The 19,122-nt window shown below is 40.1% G+C and overlaps 1 protein-coding gene across 3 annotated transcripts in view; it reads right to left on the bottom strand.

The window, feature by feature from the left end:
- PTPRB (protein tyrosine phosphatase receptor type B) overlaps window positions 1-19,122 on the bottom strand; it is a 105,105-nt gene that overhangs the window by 42,054 nt on the left and 43,929 nt on the right. For all 3 annotated transcript variants that reach the window (XM_024576357.4, XM_045184650.3, XM_024576358.4), the window contains 7 exons: window positions 15,487-15,753; window positions 13,918-14,181; window positions 9,942-10,205; window positions 9,145-9,408; window positions 5,729-5,992; window positions 3,154-3,423; window positions 467-730 (listed from right to left, as the gene is read on the bottom strand). In XM_024576357.4, the coding sequence (XP_024432125.2) occupies window positions 467-730; window positions 3,154-3,423; window positions 5,729-5,992; window positions 9,145-9,408; window positions 9,942-10,205; window positions 13,918-14,181; window positions 15,487-15,753 (1,857 nt within the window). The remainder of the gene's footprint in view (window positions 1-466; window positions 731-3,153; window positions 3,424-5,728; window positions 5,993-9,144; window positions 9,409-9,941; window positions 10,206-13,917; window positions 14,182-15,486; window positions 15,754-19,122) is intronic.

Here is a 19,122-nt window from a genome sequence, read left to right as displayed (position 1 = left end):
TTGCAGTCCAGAGTGATGTTTCTCCCCCTCATTTTCCAAGAATTCTTGGTGTTCATTTCATCCAGTGCTGTGGTTTTGACTCACAGCAGTCTGCTTGTTGGTCCCACTAGCAGTTGCCCTTTCCCAGACCTGCCCTCCAGTCCATCTACTTGCAGAAAGAATAAGGGCACAGCTTGAATTGAGCCACAATGGGTTACAATCCTCTTGCAAGTAGAGGAGCCAGATTTATTTCTTTCATCAAACCCTATGAGGTAAACAAGTGGAGGCAACAGAGCAGAAGCCAGTGCAAAAACTATTCTGATATATAATCAAACATCTGATCTAGGGTCAGAAACCTTGAAGGTCACAAATTTCGTATAAAGCTATACCCTGGATAGAATAGGAAACTAAGGACAAATCAAGGAAGAGCCTGTGACTATTGTGATAATTTCCCTGCTATTCATTAGTGCTTGGGCCCCGGCCTTACCTGTTCTACCGAATATGAAAGACTCATTAGACAGTTCCCCGCTGTGAGTTACAATCACCAATTTGTACATTCGGCCTTGCAGTAAGTTCTGGAAAGAAAAGCTCTGGACTTGCGGGTCAACCTGAGCTCTCTCCCGCAGAGTTCGGTCCGGGTTGTACAGAAAGATGTTGTACCAGTTGAGCTCTCCCTCTGACGAGGTCCAGCTGAAGGACAGGTGTCTGGTGGAGTTCTCTGTGATCTGCAGATTGGTGACAGCTGCTGGGACTGGAAAAGTTGAGGAGCAAGAGGGTGAGGTTGAGTTCCGGCACGTCCCTGACACAGCCTAGGTGACGCTATGCCTGCATGGCCTCACTCAAATGGCAGCTCAAAACACATGGTCCCTAAAACCGACGAACAAAGTAGAAACAGGTACGGACACATGGAACAGACTGACAGCTGTCAGACGGGAGTTGGGGTGGGGGGACTGGATGAAAGAAGGTGAAGGGATTAACCAAAGATCATACATGTACAACCCATAGACTCAGACAATAGTGTTGTGACGAAAAAGAGGGAAGGGGGGTGCTGGGTGGAGGTAGGCAAAATGGAAAGTGGGGACTTCTCTAATAGTGTCAACAATAAAAACAAAGTTAAAAAAACACATGGCCTCTGCCTTTAAAAAACATTGGCTTCATGGAGACCCTAAAGCAAAGAAACCTAATTATTGATGCTGAAACTATTCATTTAAAAAAACAAAACCACATAGCATAATACTCTCTGGAACTCAATCAACAAAACAAACAAGTGAGCAAAACAGAGCCAGAGACATGGAAATAAAGAACAAACTGACAGTTACCAGAGGGGAGGGGGGAGAGGGTTAAAGGGGGAAAGAAGGGGACGGGGCAAGTCAAGGAACATGTATCAAAGGCCCATGGACAAAGACCAAGGGGTGGGGAGGATTGAGTGAGGGAGAGGGGGCTGGGCAGGGCAGAGCAGGGGAGAGCAATAGGGGAAAAATGGGGCCGACTGTAATTGAACAACAATAAAAAATCAAAATATTAAAAAACAAAACCACAAAAGAACAAGGGAAACCAGTAATGAGAAAGTATCTTCAAAGATATTTTGCGGGGTACATATAATAAATGCTAAATCTGACCTGTGTGACTAAATGTTTTTCTGACTTTAAGAGCTATATTAGAGATCAAAATCTATCTCTGAATGCTATCTGAGAGTAAGGACCATCAGAGGGAAGGAGAGAGTGGGAGGGAAAGAAAGGGAAAAGCAGACAAAAAGGGGAAATTAGATTCAGGGATATGAGAAAGAGAAGCAAGAAGAAAGCTAAAACCACATTTTAAAAGTTTACATTAGGATTTTGCGACCCCACTGGCCGTTAGTGCTACCTGTCGGCAAAAATAGCAAATGCCGAGAGATATCAGCTGCTTCGCAACTGTTGGCGCAGATGCTTCCTGAGTCCACAGAAGTCTTACGGTGCGGGTGGAAACAGAGCAGGACATCTGGCTCCGTCTCCCTGAGTTCTTTTCCCTCCACTGCAAACATTTTCTCAGGCCATTTTGCTTTCTTTCTATCCTTATGCCAGGCCTTGAAAGTTGGTATTTTTCATGGTTCCATCCTTTGTCCCTTCATATCTTATAACACTAGCTGAGCAATAAATCTACTCACTTATGAATTACTGTGGCCTGATGTTTGTGTCCCTTCTGCCCCCCAAATCCATATGTTGAAACCTAACCCCCAAGATAATGGTGTAAGGATTCACAGCCATTGGGAGGTGATTAGGCCATGAAGGTGAAGCCCGCATGAACAGGGCTAGTGCCCTAAAAAGAGGCTCCGAAGAGCAAAGATCTTTGTTTCTTCCACCACGTGAGGACAGGATGAGAAGGCACCGTCTGTGAACCAGAAAATGGCCCTCACCTTGTATGTGACATATGGCCTTACATATATGTATATGTAATATATGTTACATCTGTATTATATGTAACATATATTACAGATGCAGTATATGTGATGTATGTATAAATACATATATTTACCCTCACTCGAGGGCAATTTTTCATCGCTTTTTAGAGAAGAAGGGAGAGAAAAAAAACATCAGTGTGAGAGAGAAGCACTGATTTGTTGCCTTGAGATGGGAGCTTATCCTGGATTGTCCGGGTGGTGACCGATGTACTCACAAAAGCGAAAGATGGGCGAGGGCGGCAGAAGAGTAAAGAAGGTGATACAGAGGCAGACACAGAGGCTGGAGTATTCCCAGTGCTGGGTGGGAGCGCAAGCCTAGGAACCTCCGTGGCCTCCAGAAACAGATAAGGGCAGAGAGTAGATTCCCAACCTAAAGTCTCCAGATGAAACACAGCCCTACCTTGCTTTCAGCCCCATAAGACCCATTTTCAGATTCCAACCTCTAGAACTGTGAGATAATAAGTGGATGCTGGTTTAAGATGCTACATTTGTGGTAATTTATTACAACAGCCATAGGGAGCTAATAGAGCCCGTTTTGATGAACAATCTAAATTACACTACGGTGGGCTAAAGGTTGTGTCCACAGGCCCACCAACATGGAAGTGGTGGATCATGGAGAATGTTCCACCTGTGTCCAGAAATATATGTAATCTCCCACTTTTGCTTCATCCCTCTCAGCCTACTGTTCTCAAGGAATAGCAGACCAGGAGACAAAACAGTAGGCTTGTGTGAATTACCTGTTCGGCCTTCAGTTTGGGCTTCTTTGCTAAAGAGGCCTCCGCTGACAGTTAGGATCTGTATCTTGTATTTCTTTCCTGGGGTTAGGTCTTCAAATTTGTGCTGCTTAGTCAAGGCTGGCTTTGATGTGTTACTCAGAAGGATCCCATTTTCATTTAGAAGTAGGATATCGTATCTTTCTGCCACACCAATGGCTTTTTGCCAACTTACTACTAAGGAATGGCTGCTGTATACATTGTCCGCAGTTATCCCCTGGACAGATGCTGGGACTGCAGGGAAAGAGAAGAAGCAGGTTCCATCATCGGCAGTAGAGTAAGCAGTTGAAAGACACTGCGCTAAAGCAACTGCAGAGAGAAGAGCATGATGCCTCATTGTTGCACTGATGCTTTCCGTGCACCCTTAGGAGAAACGGTCCTTGTCCTGAATTCCTTACAGAAGTGCTTGGATTCTCCATTTTTTTCTCTGATTTTAGACAGGATCTTGAAGTCAAACAAGTAAAGAAAACTGTGGAAGTGACACTGACAAATATGCAGATTGATGCATATGTATTTTTCGAGACAGTGGAAACAATGGATGGAGTTTGGAGTATATAGTCTCTCATTTTGACTTTCATTCCCAAATTAACTTGAGTCAAAGCTCTGACCTAAGCAGTATATATCACAGTGCTTGTACTATGGCTCCTGATGTGAAAGGCAAAATTGTGTTGTTTGTTAACAATATTTTCTGTCCCAGGCTCATATTTTTTCTCATTCTACATAACCTCCTTAGGAGAACTCATCCACTCCCATTGTCTGAATGTTACCCATGTGGTGACTGATGACTCTCAAATTTGAACTTTCAGTTGAGATATGTTTCTAGTTTTTGCAAATGACACCTCTCTCTCTGGATGTTCCACAGGTGCCTGACTCCCAAGATGACAAAATTTGACGACTCATCTCCCTCCCATAACATGCTTACTGTCCTTTGTTTCTCTCTCTTGGTCTAAGTCAGAAACTTGGTTTGTCATTCTTACCCATCTAAGTATAATTAATCTTAAGTCTTATCATTTCTCTCTCCTAAGTCTGATTTCTCTTGGATCTCTCCACTTCTCCCCATCTCTACTACCACTAGCCCTAGACCATATCCTCTCTCTCATGCATTATTGTAAGTCTCTTGACCAGCACCCTTGATTCCTCACCTCTCAGTTTCAAACTACACATTGTACGTGGAGGATTTTCATACGCCCATGCTGATGACCCTTCAGTGTCTCTTCATAATTCTAACACCTTAACAAGGCATACAAGGCCCTTCACGATGCGATCCATCTGCTTACTTGGCCACATGGCTCACACTCTTTATTCTATCATGCTAAGGAGTGTGTGGGTCCTCAGTGTGCCAAGCTTTCATCCTGAGGCCTATACTTTTTTCTGCTGGAACCAAGTCAATATACGTTTTATCAGGATGACTTCTTAGTGTGTGTTTAAACGTTACTTTCTCCTGGTACCCTTCCCTGACTCTTTCTGTCTGCTCCTATAGCACCCCATGATCATTTTTATTTTAGCACTTACCATATTGTACCATAATTTCCTTTTTACTTCTCTGTCTTCTTCATTAGATTATAAATTTCTTGAGGTCAGGGATGTTTTCTTGCTACTGAATTCTCATTTTCTAATGCAGTAAGGCTTGCTTGAGTGTGGTTGGTAGGGTACCAATATAGGTGCAATAATTTATAGTTTTATTTTGAACATTTCACCTAAAATGTCATATGGTGCGCTTGAGTGTGATATTGTTAGGTTACAGAATTACATGCTTATGATTTTATAATAAATAGGGGGTGTTATTTGTGCTGGACCCTGTATATATATGAAATGAAGACATAGTAGGGCCCAGGCCTCACAATAAGTAAATGGTAATGAGAAAGGAAGACATCTAATAAGTATTGTGTTACCATAGAGAGAGTATGAGGTTTGGAGCCAGACAGATCTAGATTTGAATTATGGTTCTAGATCTTAATACTTGTTTCCTAAATAATGTTTCATGAACTTTCTGAGTCTTACTCTCCTCATTTGTAAGGTAATGATATAATCCTAGCTGTAGTGTGACTAGGGATAATTTTAAATGCCTGGCAATGTAGCAGGTGCCTGTAGGTTATTTTTGTTTTGAAAGTAATGTTTTAATAGTGATAGTAATATAAATAAATGGATATATTATTCATTCATTTATTACTTGGTCTTTAACTATCACAGGTGAAGTAGATGGCATAAGTATATATTTTTCTTAAAAAAGAATTTTAAGGAAGGGGTGAAATTTTGAAAAATGCATACTTGTTGAAGTCTGCTTATTAACATGTTAAATCCTTTAGCAAGTTAAAAATGTATTCAAATCATTTGGTTCCCAATTACCTTTCATTTGTTTTGAAAATCTCTATTAAGAAAGAAAAGTGCAAAGAAAAAATATGAGAAAGGCTCTTGAAACCACATTGAATTGTACAAATTTAGCTGGTTTGAATTGGATATTTTTTGATTTGTGATAGCTAAGCCCACTCATTGTCCCATTCTGGAGAACAACTTGGCCGTTCTCCAGGAGGACACTTACCTGTCCGCCCGAGCACGTCTATCTGGTTCCGCAGGGACCCGCTGACCGAGGAGATCACGATCTGGTACTGCTCCCCAGCCTCCAGCCTGTGGAACGTGTGCTTAGAGACGTCCTTGGGGATAGTCTGAGAGTCAATCTTTTGATTCTGCCTGAATGCTGACACTACATAGGAGTCAACATCTCCCCCGCCAGGGGTCCAGTTCACCGTCAGGCTATCTGTTGCCCCATTGGGAGAAATGTGAATGTTTTTGACAGTGCTAGGAACTAAAAGAGAAAATAAATTTAAAAGTCATCACTTAGAGAATGAACTGTGCAAATTTCAACCAAAGTTTTTGTGACTCTTATGTTTTGGCATCTACTGAAAGCATAGACATAGAAAAAATTGGTATCAATTTACCATCTTTCTCTGACCCTTCTGCCTGAACTGCAGTTAGCGGGGGAAGTTTGAGGGACATCACGGCCAGTGAGTAGAAGTGACCAATGCCAGTGATAGAGCGAGAGGCTGGCTAGATTGCCTTGGCCCAAGTCTTGGTTTTCTCATGTATTAGCTGTGGGACTGTAGGCAAATTCCTTAACCTCTGTGAGTTTGTTTTGCCATCAGAAAAATGGTAATGATAGTAACAGTAACCAGCCCACAGAATTCTGAGAATTGAACAAAACGTATGTGTAAAGTGCTTTGCTGTGGGTCTGGTTCACGGTAAACTGCTAATAAATATTAACTATTATAGTGACACTACTAATAGAATTCCAAAGAAGTGATACCCAACCAACAGAGATATTTATACTTAATCTATATCCTTTACAAGCACCAAACATTCACATCAATTCAATACTATTTCTCAGGAAAGCTTTTTTCTTTCTTCTTTTTATTTCTCATACATCATACTTCTGTTCATCCAGCTTGGACAACATTGTTGTCACCATCGAGATAGCTTTCTCCCCTTCTTGCCCTCTTCCTTTTATACTTCCAAGTTCTCAACCAGGACAACACCTGGCTGCCCAACCTACTGAATACAGTTGACCCTTGAACAAAGTGGGGGTTAGGGGCACTGCCACACCCCTCTCCTCTGTGCAGTCGAAATTGTGCATACAACTTTTGGCTCCCCCCAAAACTTAACTGTTAGTAGCCTACTACTGACCAGAGGAGCCTTACCAATAAATAAACAATTGATTGACTCCTATTTTGTGTGTTTTATATATTATATGCTATATTATTCCAATAAAGTAATTTAGATGAAAAATGTCAGGCTCCAGCCAAGATGGAGGTGTAGGTAGAAACCCTTCACTTCCTTGCACAACCAAAAGAAGGATAACAACCAATCTAAAATCAATAAACAACCAGAAGTGCCAGAAAATCAAACTGCATGGAACTCCGACAACCAAGGAATTAAAAAAGTCAACTAGACCAATCAGACTGGTAAGACGGGTGAACAGAGAGAACCCACAGCAAGGCAGTGGACCATGTGGGTGGGGCTGGCTGTGGTGTGGTGGTGGGCCTCGAGGGAGGGGCTGACTGAATGGGAAACTGAGACTCAGAATTGACTGTGGACTCCGGCAGTTGCTGCAGTGGGAGAAACCCCGTCTCACATGAGAGTTTGTTGGAAAGTGGGGCTAGAGCAGAGCAGGTGAGCTGCACTGTCCCCTCCCCCACAGGCAGCACAGCAAGGAGGGTTGCCCTGCCCCTGCGAATACCTAAGGCCTCACCCCCTTACAACTTATCAGCTGTGCCAAGACAAAGAAATAGGGCCCAAATGAAAGAACAGAGCAAAGCTTCAGAAAGAGAACTAAGGGAGGAGGAGATAGCCAACCTATCTGATGGAGAGTTTAAAGCCCTGGTAATCAAAATGCTCACAGAACTGATTGAGCTTGCTCAAAAAATGAAAGAACAACTGAAAGATACCCAAAGTGAAATAAAGCAAAATATACAGGGAACCAACAGTAACAGGAAGGAAACCAGGACTCAGATAAACAATTTGGAACAAAAGGAAGAAATAAACACCAACCAGAACAGAATGAAGAAACAAGAATTCAAAAAAATGAAGAGTAGCTTAGGAACCTCTGGGACAACTTTGAACATTCCAACATCCGAATCATAGGGATGCCAGAAGAAGAATAAGAGCAAGAAATTGAAAACTTATTTGAACAAATAATGAAGGAAAACTTCCCCAATCTGGTGAAGGAAAGAGACCTCCAAGAAGTCCAGGAAGCCCAGAGAGTCCCAAAGAAGTTGGACGCAAGAAAGCACATGCTAAGGTACCTCATACTTACATTACCCGAGATTAAAAGTAAGGAATCTTAAAAGCAGCAAGAGAAAAGGAGACAGTTACCTACAAAGGAGTTCCCATAAGACTATCAGCTGATTTCTCTAAAGAAACCTTAAGGGCAAGAAGGGGCTGGAAAGAAGTATTCCAAGTCATGAAAGACAAGGACCTACATCCAAGATTACTCTATCCAGCAAAGCTTTCATTTAGAATGGAAGGGCAGATAAAGTGCTTCTCAGATAAGGTCAAGTTAAAGGAGTTCATCATCACCAAGTCCTTATTATATGAAATGTTAAAGGGACTTACCTAAGAAAAAGAAGATCACAAACTATGAACAGTAAATGACAACAAACTCACAACTATCAACAAATGAACCTAAAAGAAAAACAACAAAAACTAAGCAAACAACTAGAACAGGAACAGAATCAGAGAAATGGACATCACATGGAGGGTTTTCAGTGGGGAGGGGGAGGAGAGGAATGGGGGGAAAAGGTACAGGGAAGAAGAAGTATAACTTGTAGGCATAAAATAGACAGGGAGAGGTCAAAAATGGTATACAAAACAGAGAATTCAAAGACCTTATATGTACAACCCATGGACATGAACTAAGTGGGGGGATGCTGGAAGGTTGAGGGATGCAGGGTGGAGGGGGTATAAAGGGGGGAAAATCAGAAAAAACTGTAATAGCATAATCAATAAATGCACTTTAAAAAATGTCATTACGAAGATCATAATGAAAGGAAAATACATTTACAGTACTGTACTGTATTTATTGACGCCATAAGTTTATGTCATCTCTTTACAAGATGAATTGTCTGTCTGTTGGCATCTACATCAATATTGTCTTATATGATACAAAACACTATAGATGTCATATGTGCTATTAACAATAGATATCAAATACAAAAAATGTGAAAAAAATTAGTTTTACTTACAGGTGTAATAATTCATGCAGAAATATGATTGTTTTATGGTAGCCTAGTATAATAGATATGATTGCTTCATGGTAGTAAAAAAGTCACCCCAAATTTTCCCATATATTTATTGAAGAAAGTCTGCATATAAGTGGACCCACACAGTTCTAACCTGTGCTGTTCAAGGGCCAACTGTACACCGCTCTAACTACTCGGGTTCAAGACCCGTATTTCCAATTACCCGTGAAGCCCTCGATGAAGGCCGGCTGCTGCACATCTCCGCTGCTGGTCAACACAAGAATTTTATACTGGCGCCCTGGTGTTAGGGAGGTGAATCGATACTTGGTTGCATTATTTACAAGATGAATAGAAGGAAATACTTTCATGTCATTGTAAAGCAGTTGAATCTCATACTGGTCCACATCCCCGTCAGCTCGTGACCAAGTCACCTGAAGGTCTTCAGTGCTCCTATCCCGCAATGTTAGGTCCTTAACAGGCTCTGGGACTAGGGAGGGATATTAGAAGACACATCAGGAAAGTGACTGATAATTTGTAAATCACATTCAAGGAGCTGGCAGACATCTCCTCTCCCCAGATAAACCACTTGAATTGCTTCATGCATAATTGAAAAATAAAAATGGAAAGCAACTGTTAATATTGTTAAAATTGTAATTTTTTTCCTGACATAAATCTTATATGCTAAATGTTGGTAGAATCTAATTATCAAATGAGGGATGATTTCAATCATAAGATAAAACAAAAAGTCCAGAACTTTAAATGTCACAATGCAGGAGGACAGGGAAGAAAAATGGGACATGTAGCCTTCTGGTTTGCTCACTGTGCTTACTTTTACCTCCCAATAAATATTCCATAATTATAGGCCATAGCTTGGCTAAATGACGTTAGCTCTGAGTGAGACTTACTGAGAATGTAATTTACTGATAACTAAGTAGAGAAAATTCAAGGTTCAGATAAATTATTTACTTGATGACCTACAAGTCCCAACCAAACATCAAATTCGGCAATCTTTCCACTTACTTGTTCTCCCATTCCCTTGTTCGCTGGCTTCATACGGTCCACTTTTTGTACTAACAGTGACACTGTACAACCGTCCAGGGACTAGCTGAACAAATACACACTCATTTTCAGACTTGGGAATGCTTTTGGTTTGAGTGAAGTTGTTTTTGTTCTTAATGGTGACTTCATAGTGGTCGAAGTCTCCAGTGGCATGTACCCAGGATACCTTTAAATAGTCACTCCGGGCCGAGTTGCTAATACTGACCCCCTGGACCTTGTTGGGCACTGAAAAAGAGAGCAGACAACAGCTAAAGAGTCTTGGTGAGCATTTGGTCACAGATGACATCCTGGGACAATAAGAAGTGAATAGATTTTAATTGTGTGCATTTAAAAGAAAAATCTTAGACTTTTAGATCACACATTTGGAAGAAGATTTTTATTCTAATTGGAATGATTAAATGGATTTTTTTAACACAACCTGATGAATTGATTCTAATTCTGTTGTTGGCCTACACAAAATATCATGTACAAAATGGAACATTAAACATGATAACTGGTGATTAATATGAATGATGGTGATGATGTTAATAATTCCAGCATACCACGGTTATGCAAGGCATGACAAAAAGTCACCAAGAAGAGGATAAACAATTCAAAGAGAAAAGTGGAAGAAGAGAAAACACATGTGGTTAATTAATACATGGAGAGATGTCCAACATCATTGGAGATCAAGGAAATGGAAACCGGGGGCCTTGGCAAAACCATTTAGCATACATTTGATGGGCAACATTTAAAACCTGATAAAACTAAATGTGAGAGAGAATGCCCATCCACAGGAGAGTAGATGAATGAACTGGTATATAGCAGTCATAGTTAATTTCCTCTTAGCTCAAAACTCAAGAATATGGATTTCTTGGACTTAACACTAAAACACAAAGTAAGGATGAATCTTAATCAATATACTATAGAGTGAAAAAAAGTCTAAGTCCCAAAAGATTATATGCTGCATAAAAGATACCTTTTTTATAATGTTAAAAGAACTAAAAATTTTAAAGCCCATAATTTTAGGAAAAATTTTGGATAGTGGTTTCTCAGGTACATGTTAAATTATTAAAAATGGTGGTCTAAATTAAATTAAATGCCTAAAAATAAATAAAAGTAGCAACTGATGCATGGTTTCCTGGACCCAGAATAATGATTAATCCAATTTTGTTTGCTTATATATTTATGAGGGGAACCTGAAATATATAAACAAACAAAAATCCTGTTTACCTATGGCTTTTTTGTCAATTGATAAATCAGTAAGTACTTCTGAACAGGAACACTTTAAAATAAGGCAATTCTGTATTTAGAGCATAATATTAAGGATATTCTAATTTTTATGTGGGGCTGTATTTTAATTCAACAGTAGGCCATAGATCCATTACTATTTAGTTAAAACTGGGTATTATAAATATACGAAAAAGGAGCATCAGAAAGAGACATGAACTCAGATTCAAGATGCTAAACTTGTATGCCAACACTAGCATGTCCTCGAGGTCTGTGTGGCCTCAGCCTGTGTTTGGTAAGTCAGAGACTTCTCCTCTGGCCACATGCCAAACCTATGCCCAAGTCTTCTCTTCCACTTGCCCCCAAAGCATGAAAGAACAATATTTTGGCATCTAAGAAATGTCAATATTTTGGCATCTAAGCTCCATTTTTCATGATGTTTCTCATACCTACAAGTTGCACTCCTATCCTTTGTTGGCTTATGTGTACTGGTTACATTTTGTACTGAAATAAATCTCACCACAGATAGGGAGCAAGGACAGGTATGTTTTTTTCAAGATATTTACTGGGAACCAATTACAGTGTTGCTAGAACTTAGTCATCACAGAGTTAAGGAGCAGAAATTCTGAAGTGACATTGTATTCATGGGGTAAGAAGGTCAATGATGCAAGCAGTTTACAGAAGGCAAAGCAACTATTACAGCAAGAAACACCAGGCTGAATACCAGGCTAAGTCAATAAGGGGCTCCCCGGGGGGGACTGGAGGTAATTTGTAAGACTCGCCTCGCTGCGTGGTGAGCTGATGTGATACAGAATTACCAATATTGATATTTTCACCCAACATGTAGAACAAGAACATTAGAAAAGAAAACGGGCAGTGAGACAATCAGCCCAAACCAACAAGATGATACCTCAGACACGACTCTCCAGTTAAACTGATTTGCCAGGGGTAAGGGTTTGCCTTGGTTAGTCATGCACCAAATCCAAGTTCATGCGGGCGAAGAGTCAAGAGGGTGCTTTGAAAAAAGGATCGCTTTTCTTGCACTTAAAAACAGTCTCAGCAAAAGGCCTTACAATATGAAGGTCATATTGATTTGAAACATTTGAGTTGACACCAAGGAGTTAGTAGTTGATATAACTACTTTAGTTAGTTATAACTAACTCCTTTAGTTTCTGGTGATTTTTAGGCTTCACCTTGATCAATGTAAGATACTGACATAAGGCTGTTTTACAAATGGAAATCTGCTTTTCAGGTTTAAGTCATTATTGTGATTATCAGTATAATTAGACTTTAAATAATTTGAGGGTAGGGAATATCTCTATATCTTTAAGGGATAGCAACATGTAATGGCAATAGTGTTGGACTTGACTACTGGTCAGTCATGTAACCGTGGAGAAGCCCGTTTCTCCTTGGGACTTTACCTCCAAATGAGATGAGATTAGATTATTCTTCAAACACTTTCAGTGCCGGCATGATATAACAATGTAAATCAGGGGTCCTTGAACCTTGTTGAGGTCACAGAAACGATGAGAATCTGATAAAAAACCATGCACTTCCTGTCCCCCTCCCCTCAATGTGCATATTTTCCCCATCCCCAACAACTTCAGGCACAATTTCCAGATTACCACAATCTAAAGTCTACCCATGGAACACCAGGGGAAAACCCCTGATCTCCCTACATGCTTTCCGATTCACCAAAGACTCATTGAGTGCCCACTATGTTCAGATCTTCACGGAAAAACTGACATTTTTCAATGTAAATATCAACCCATTGCTCAGCTGGAAAGATTTGACAAAATACTGATGTCAACCGTAAGCAGAAATCTCTGATGTAAACCCCAGGAAACAAAAGTATTTGGGGGAAGTGCTAGCTGTCTACATTTAGTTCTTTCCCGCACAGCAGGCCTGGCATCCTTCACCTTTGCTAAGGTTTTTGTTCTTGGTCCCAGAACTACAAAGGTTCCCATTTCCACCTTGAGTGAAAAAGGATGAACAGTGGTCACGACGGACAGACATTTCAGGAAGCCTTTCAGGGTGACGAACTTAGTGGGCCCTGGAGTCACTCAGACCTGGGTTCAAATGTTGGATTTGAAATGCACTGGCTATTCAACAAGTTACTGTGAACAGTGGGCAACTTACTTAATGTTGAATCTTGCTTTCCTGATCTCTAAGATGGGAGTAATGATAGCAGCTACCTCAATAAGAAGTTTTCAAGGGCTAAGGTAGTTAACATATGTAAAGCCAGGGTCTAGCAACCAAAAGATACTCCCCAGACCACAGGTGGCAAAAACACAAGGCCCGCGCCAATCCGGCCCTCCACCTGGTTTTATCCCGCCCGGCACCTTGTTTCCACCCGGCTGCAGCGCCCAGCTCTCGCTGAACTGTTAAGGAGCAGTTACATATATACAGCCCTAAGATTACATTCGGCCCTTTGAAGGCAACCGCGAGGCTGATGTGGCCCCTGGGGAAAATGAGTTCGACCCCCCTGCCCTACACAGACACACTTGTTGCCGGGTTTGATTATAACATGAATTCTTGTCATGAAAGTGGTGCTCATCGTATACTGAAGGTAACATAGGGGTTTCCTAGGTCAAAATATGAAGACCCCGTTACAGTTTTGCGACCTCAGTGGCCTCTAATCCAAGCATTGCAGAAATATTGCAGATGTCAGCGGCTGAGCACACAGTGAGCTGGCTCCCCCAGAGCCTGTACCCCCTGGCAGGCTTACCTGTCCGATCTTGGCTGAGGGAGTGATTTTCATACTTGCCACTCCTTGTAGTCACAGTCACGTCATAGAGGCGGCCGGGGGTGAGGGAGCTGAAGGAGCATTCGCTGACAGACTTGGCGATGACAAGGGACTGAACCACTTTTCTGTCATGAGAGAGTGTCACGACGTAGTTATCCACATCCCCAGGGGCGGGCAGCCAGGAGACACTGAGATAGTCATTACGGCCAGAATTGTTTACCGTTACTCCGCTCACACTGGAAGGGACTGTGATGTTAAAGAGGGAGAGAATTTTTTTTTTTTTAAAGCACAATCAAAAGTTTGAGTCATTTATTTATGGTGAGCAGCAACAGTGTGGACTCGGGAGATCTAATCTGATTGCCTTCGGGGTGAAGGAAATGCTCTGGAAGCTGAGCGCTTACTTCAGAAGGCTAACGGGAATACAAACGCCAGGGTGACTCTCTGATGCCTCACAAGTGCAAGGGGGCCCCCACTGCATTTTTATGGTGTAGCTGTTCATAAAGTATCTTAAGCAGAGGCATTTTTATGTAAATGTGTCAGGAAGTTTCTTGGGTAGGAAAGGGAACAAGCATTCTAACAATCCAAATGAATGGGTTTGAACCAAACTCATCAATAAAGATGTTTGAGCAAAACAGTGAAGAATGCTGGGGTGGAAGGGATGGGGAGAAAAGGCATACAACTGTAATTGAATAACAATAAAAATTTTAAAAAAACAGTGAAGAATGCAATAGCTTTTCTAAAAAGCTTAGATTTGGGAATAGCTTTGATCTTGTGATGAAGTTATTTATTCCTGGGATTTTAATACCTAACAACCAGAAGTCCTTTTTTTCTCTTTGTAAAGCATTTCCTGCCCTCTAGTGGCAAAAATAAACCTAAAAGTCTATCCTGGAAGCAGCAAGCCTGGTGGTAATTGGTCCAAGTGTGCGCAGGAAAGGCTACTGTGGTGAAAATGGCCTTTCTGATGTCAGCCGCGGCCACTGGCTTATTTTAATTGGAGTTTAGTGCCCCAGACATTCACTGAGAGCCTATGACTCACCGTGTATACACAATGGAAAAGATGCAGATAGTTTTAAGGAGCTCCCGGGCTAGTAGTTTGTAAATTAATCAACGTGGCATTGAGGAATAGTTGTACCATGTATCAGAAATACGTACACAGTAAATAGCACTGCCAGTAGTGACTAACAGAATAATAAAATCCTATATTATATACGAACTGCATGACGGTTTTCATCATTAGTAAACTAACTTCAGCTAAATAGTTTCCCTATATTTGTCATTATCAGCTCATCATGCTTAATGGATGAGATTTGGTATGAAATGACTATCATGTCATCGACAGAGTTTTTTTCTAGGAGTTGTGTCACACTATTGGAGAGTTTAGAAAATTCAGAATTTATTGTCTCCTACACTGATCCACCTCCCAATTTCCATTCCTGGGAGGGCAACATGTACCTTCTGGATGGTACCGAAGACCAGAGATTAACCTGTTTATAGAACGTTTAAAAAATGGAACTCTGGAGGTGCCAGAGTTCCTGGATGTGCTGTTCTTACCTGTCCTTCCTTCCACCACTGCTTGTCGGGAGGAGATCCCTCCGCTTACTGTTGTTACCACCACGGAGTACAGACTGCCCGACTTGAGGGAGTGGAAGTTGTATGTGCTGGTCTCACTGGAGACGTTTTCATTTTTGATGACCACATTTTCGTGAATGAGTAAGACTTGGTAGAACTCTACGTCTCCCACTGCCTGGGTCCAGTTAGTGAACAGGCTGCTGGTTGTCCCTTGGTTGGCCACATGCAAGCCAGTCACTTGAGCAGGGACTAAAACACAGTAGACAGACAGAAGAAAAAAACAGATGACACTTAGTCATCCTAAGGAAGTACAATAAAATTAAGTAAAAAATGAAGACAGTCTTGAAGATGCTAAATATATATATATATATATATATATATATATATATATATGTATATATATATGTATATATATATATTGCTATAGACTCTCAGCTCTATTTCCTGTGGCATATGGCAAACTACTCCTTTACAGAGAGTCTACTATTATGAGAAAGCTGCCTCCATGGGAAATCAAAATTATTTTGGATCCAAGGATGAGATGATGCACGCATATTAAATAATTCTGATGTAAAATTTTCAATAATGAAAGGTTGCTTAAAAAAACCCAAACTTGCTCACTCAACGTGATGTCATCTGTCCTCACCCCATGAGAACACAAAACCACAGCATCTGCCTGAGCTGGTGGCTGTTAGCACTGGTTCTGGGAAATCCTTTCCGCCTGGCGATCAGCTTGTAGTCTAGAACACTGGTCAGTTCTGTACCGGTACAGTCTCAAGAGAACTATTATTATTATTATAAATGAAAATGTTACAATAACAGAAATTATATTATCTAATGATGATGATGATGATGATGATGATAATGATAATAATAATAATGCAACTACTGAGTGCCTCCTGTGTGTGGTTATGGGCTGTGTGCTTTACAGAGATTACATTATTTGATATGTATTCAAAACTCCATAAAGTTCATTTTATTATTCCCTTTACTGAAGAGGAAACCAAGATCATAAAACATAAGTAATTCAGCCTATCTCATAGTGCTAATGAGTAGTTAACCTGGGGTTCAAAGCCTGATCTTTCCAACCTGTGAGCCTGAGCCCTTTTCCTAACTAGTAACTACTGTGATTTCTAATCTCTCTATTGACAAACTGCACAAATGTCGAAGTTGGCATTTGATCAACATACATCTTCTCTGTGTCTCTTCCCTGAACTATGGTAATGAAAGAGATTGACCTTGGCACAACTCTTCTCAGAATTCATTGATTTTGGATTCAGGTACAAACATATTCATTAAAAATATTATTTTGGATGAAGGTGGTCGAAAGAGACACATTTCCAGGTATAAGATAAGCATGTTGAGAGTAAATCCTGTGAGTTCTCATCACAAGGAGAACGTATTTGTTTCTCATTTTTCTTTTTGTTGTATCTATGTGAGAAGTTAGCTGTTAGCTGAAACAATTGTGGTGATCACTTCACAATATATGTGATTCATTCCATCACACTATATGCCTTAAACTCATAGTGATGTATGTACATTATTTCTCAATGAAGCTGGAAAAAATATTACCATACATGATCAGAAGATTCAATTTTAATTATAAACTTAATGTGTAAAGCACAGGAATTAATATGCCAAAACAATTTTGAAAAAGATTGGAGGACTAACCTCGTCTAGCTTGAAGACCGACTAGAAAGCACAGTAACGAAGGCAGTGCAGCACTGGCACACGGACAGGCTTATAAATCAATAGAACAACATCCAAAGTGCAGAAATAGACCAACACATATGTAGTCAGTTGATCTTTTACACAGACTCAAGGGCAATTAAGTAGAGAAAGGATAGTTTGCTTGTTTTTTTTAACACATAGGGCTTGAATTATTAGATGTCCATATGCAAGGAATTAAACCTTGACCCATATCTGACACACATATAAAGTTTAACTCAAAAGAAATTACACACCTAAATTTAAAACCTAAAAGTATAGAAAAACCTAAAAGTATAGAAACTTCTAGGAGAAAATCTTTGTGACATTATGTTAAACAAAAATTTCTTAGATATGACACCCAAAGCATGATCCATGAAACATATTGATAAATTGGGACCTCAAAATTAAAAATGTACGTTCTGCAAAGTACACTGATAAGTTCATGAAAAGACAAACAACAGACTTGGAGAGAACATTTCAACACACATTTATGACCAAGGCCTTATATTTGGAATAAAGAATTCTTAAAACTCAATGATAAGAAACAAACATGGGCAAGATGTTTGAAAACATCTCTTTCCTCAAAGAAGATAAACAGATGGTAAATAAGCACATGAAAAGGTGCTCAAACCCATTAGTCATTAGGGAAATGCAAATTAAAAGCACAGGAAATATCAATACTCACTTATTAGAATGGCTAATATTAGGGGGAAAAAACTGACAATCCCAAGTGCCACTGAGAATAGGGAAGAACTAGAAATCTCATACATTGTTGGTGGGGATGTATAATTTTACAGCCACATTGGAAAACAATTTGGTACTTTCTAACAAAGTCAAACATACACTTACCATACAACCCAGCACTCTAAGTGGTGGGAATAATGACAATGATCTTAAGTCTAAAACAAGGTCTTGGACTTCCATCTCCAGTAGGATGATGGGCTACTTACCGTGAAAAGCTCCCCAATAAACACAACTACATGTGTTGGATAAAACATAAAAATGCAAATGCATAAATGACTTGTCAAGAATGCAAGGAATTCTCAGAGACCCAAAAGTAAGTGCTAGACAGGCAACCGAATTACTGAAGCAGACTTTCATCCTGTAGGATGGCATCTTTTAAACACACATTTACACTTTGATTTTATAGCTTTGCAGGATCTACAAAATAGGAGGTAAAGTGTAGGAGTTTCCCAGGCTGAGGAACCTTGTAAGTAACCCCGTGTAACAGTGGATCCTGAAATGCTATATTCTAAGTGTAAGTAAAATAAATATTCCCTTTTTACTCCCACATCACCTCAACCTCCTAGACAATGGGAGGAAGAGAAAAAATTTCCACTGGAATTCGTAACCTCAACACAGCTTCAGTGAATTTGCAACTCGAGTTCATAAAATCTAGATGATCAAAAAGCCCTCGAGGTGACAGTCTAGATTAAAACAGGTCTGGGTTGAGAGTAATCCTGTGCACCTGCCAGAGTAAAGGGAAAAGAAAGTTCTTTCTGAAACCCACTTTCAAACAAGGCATCAAAGAATTCCCACAGAGTAGAATCCCGACATACGTGAGTTCACAGTGAAAAGGTATAAACATGTAAAGAAGTATAAGCTTTTAACTTCTTCCTTTGCTCAATCTGGATTTGTTCCTTAAGCAAAGGTTGTTTATGTATTACATTTCATCAACCCTATACTTAATTGTATGTAAAATTTCCTCTTCCCAATAAAAATTTTATTTTCATATGTTAGAAAAATAAAGAAATAAAGCATCATGAGCAAAAGGAAACAAACTCAATAGACAACGGAATGCACCCCAGAAGATTTCAGATATAATTATCAGAAATAAAATGTAAAATAAAAATTGTTAATATGCTTATAGCAATAAAGGAAGAGAATGGAACTATGACTAAAGAGAAT

This window comes from Desmodus rotundus, chromosome 3 (assembly GCF_022682495.2).
Source record: "Desmodus rotundus isolate HL8 chromosome 3, HLdesRot8A.1, whole genome shotgun sequence".
NCBI classification, from domain to species: domain Eukaryota; kingdom Metazoa; phylum Chordata; class Mammalia; order Chiroptera; family Phyllostomidae; genus Desmodus; species Desmodus rotundus.
This window is presented reverse-complemented; position numbering and strand designations above follow the sequence as displayed.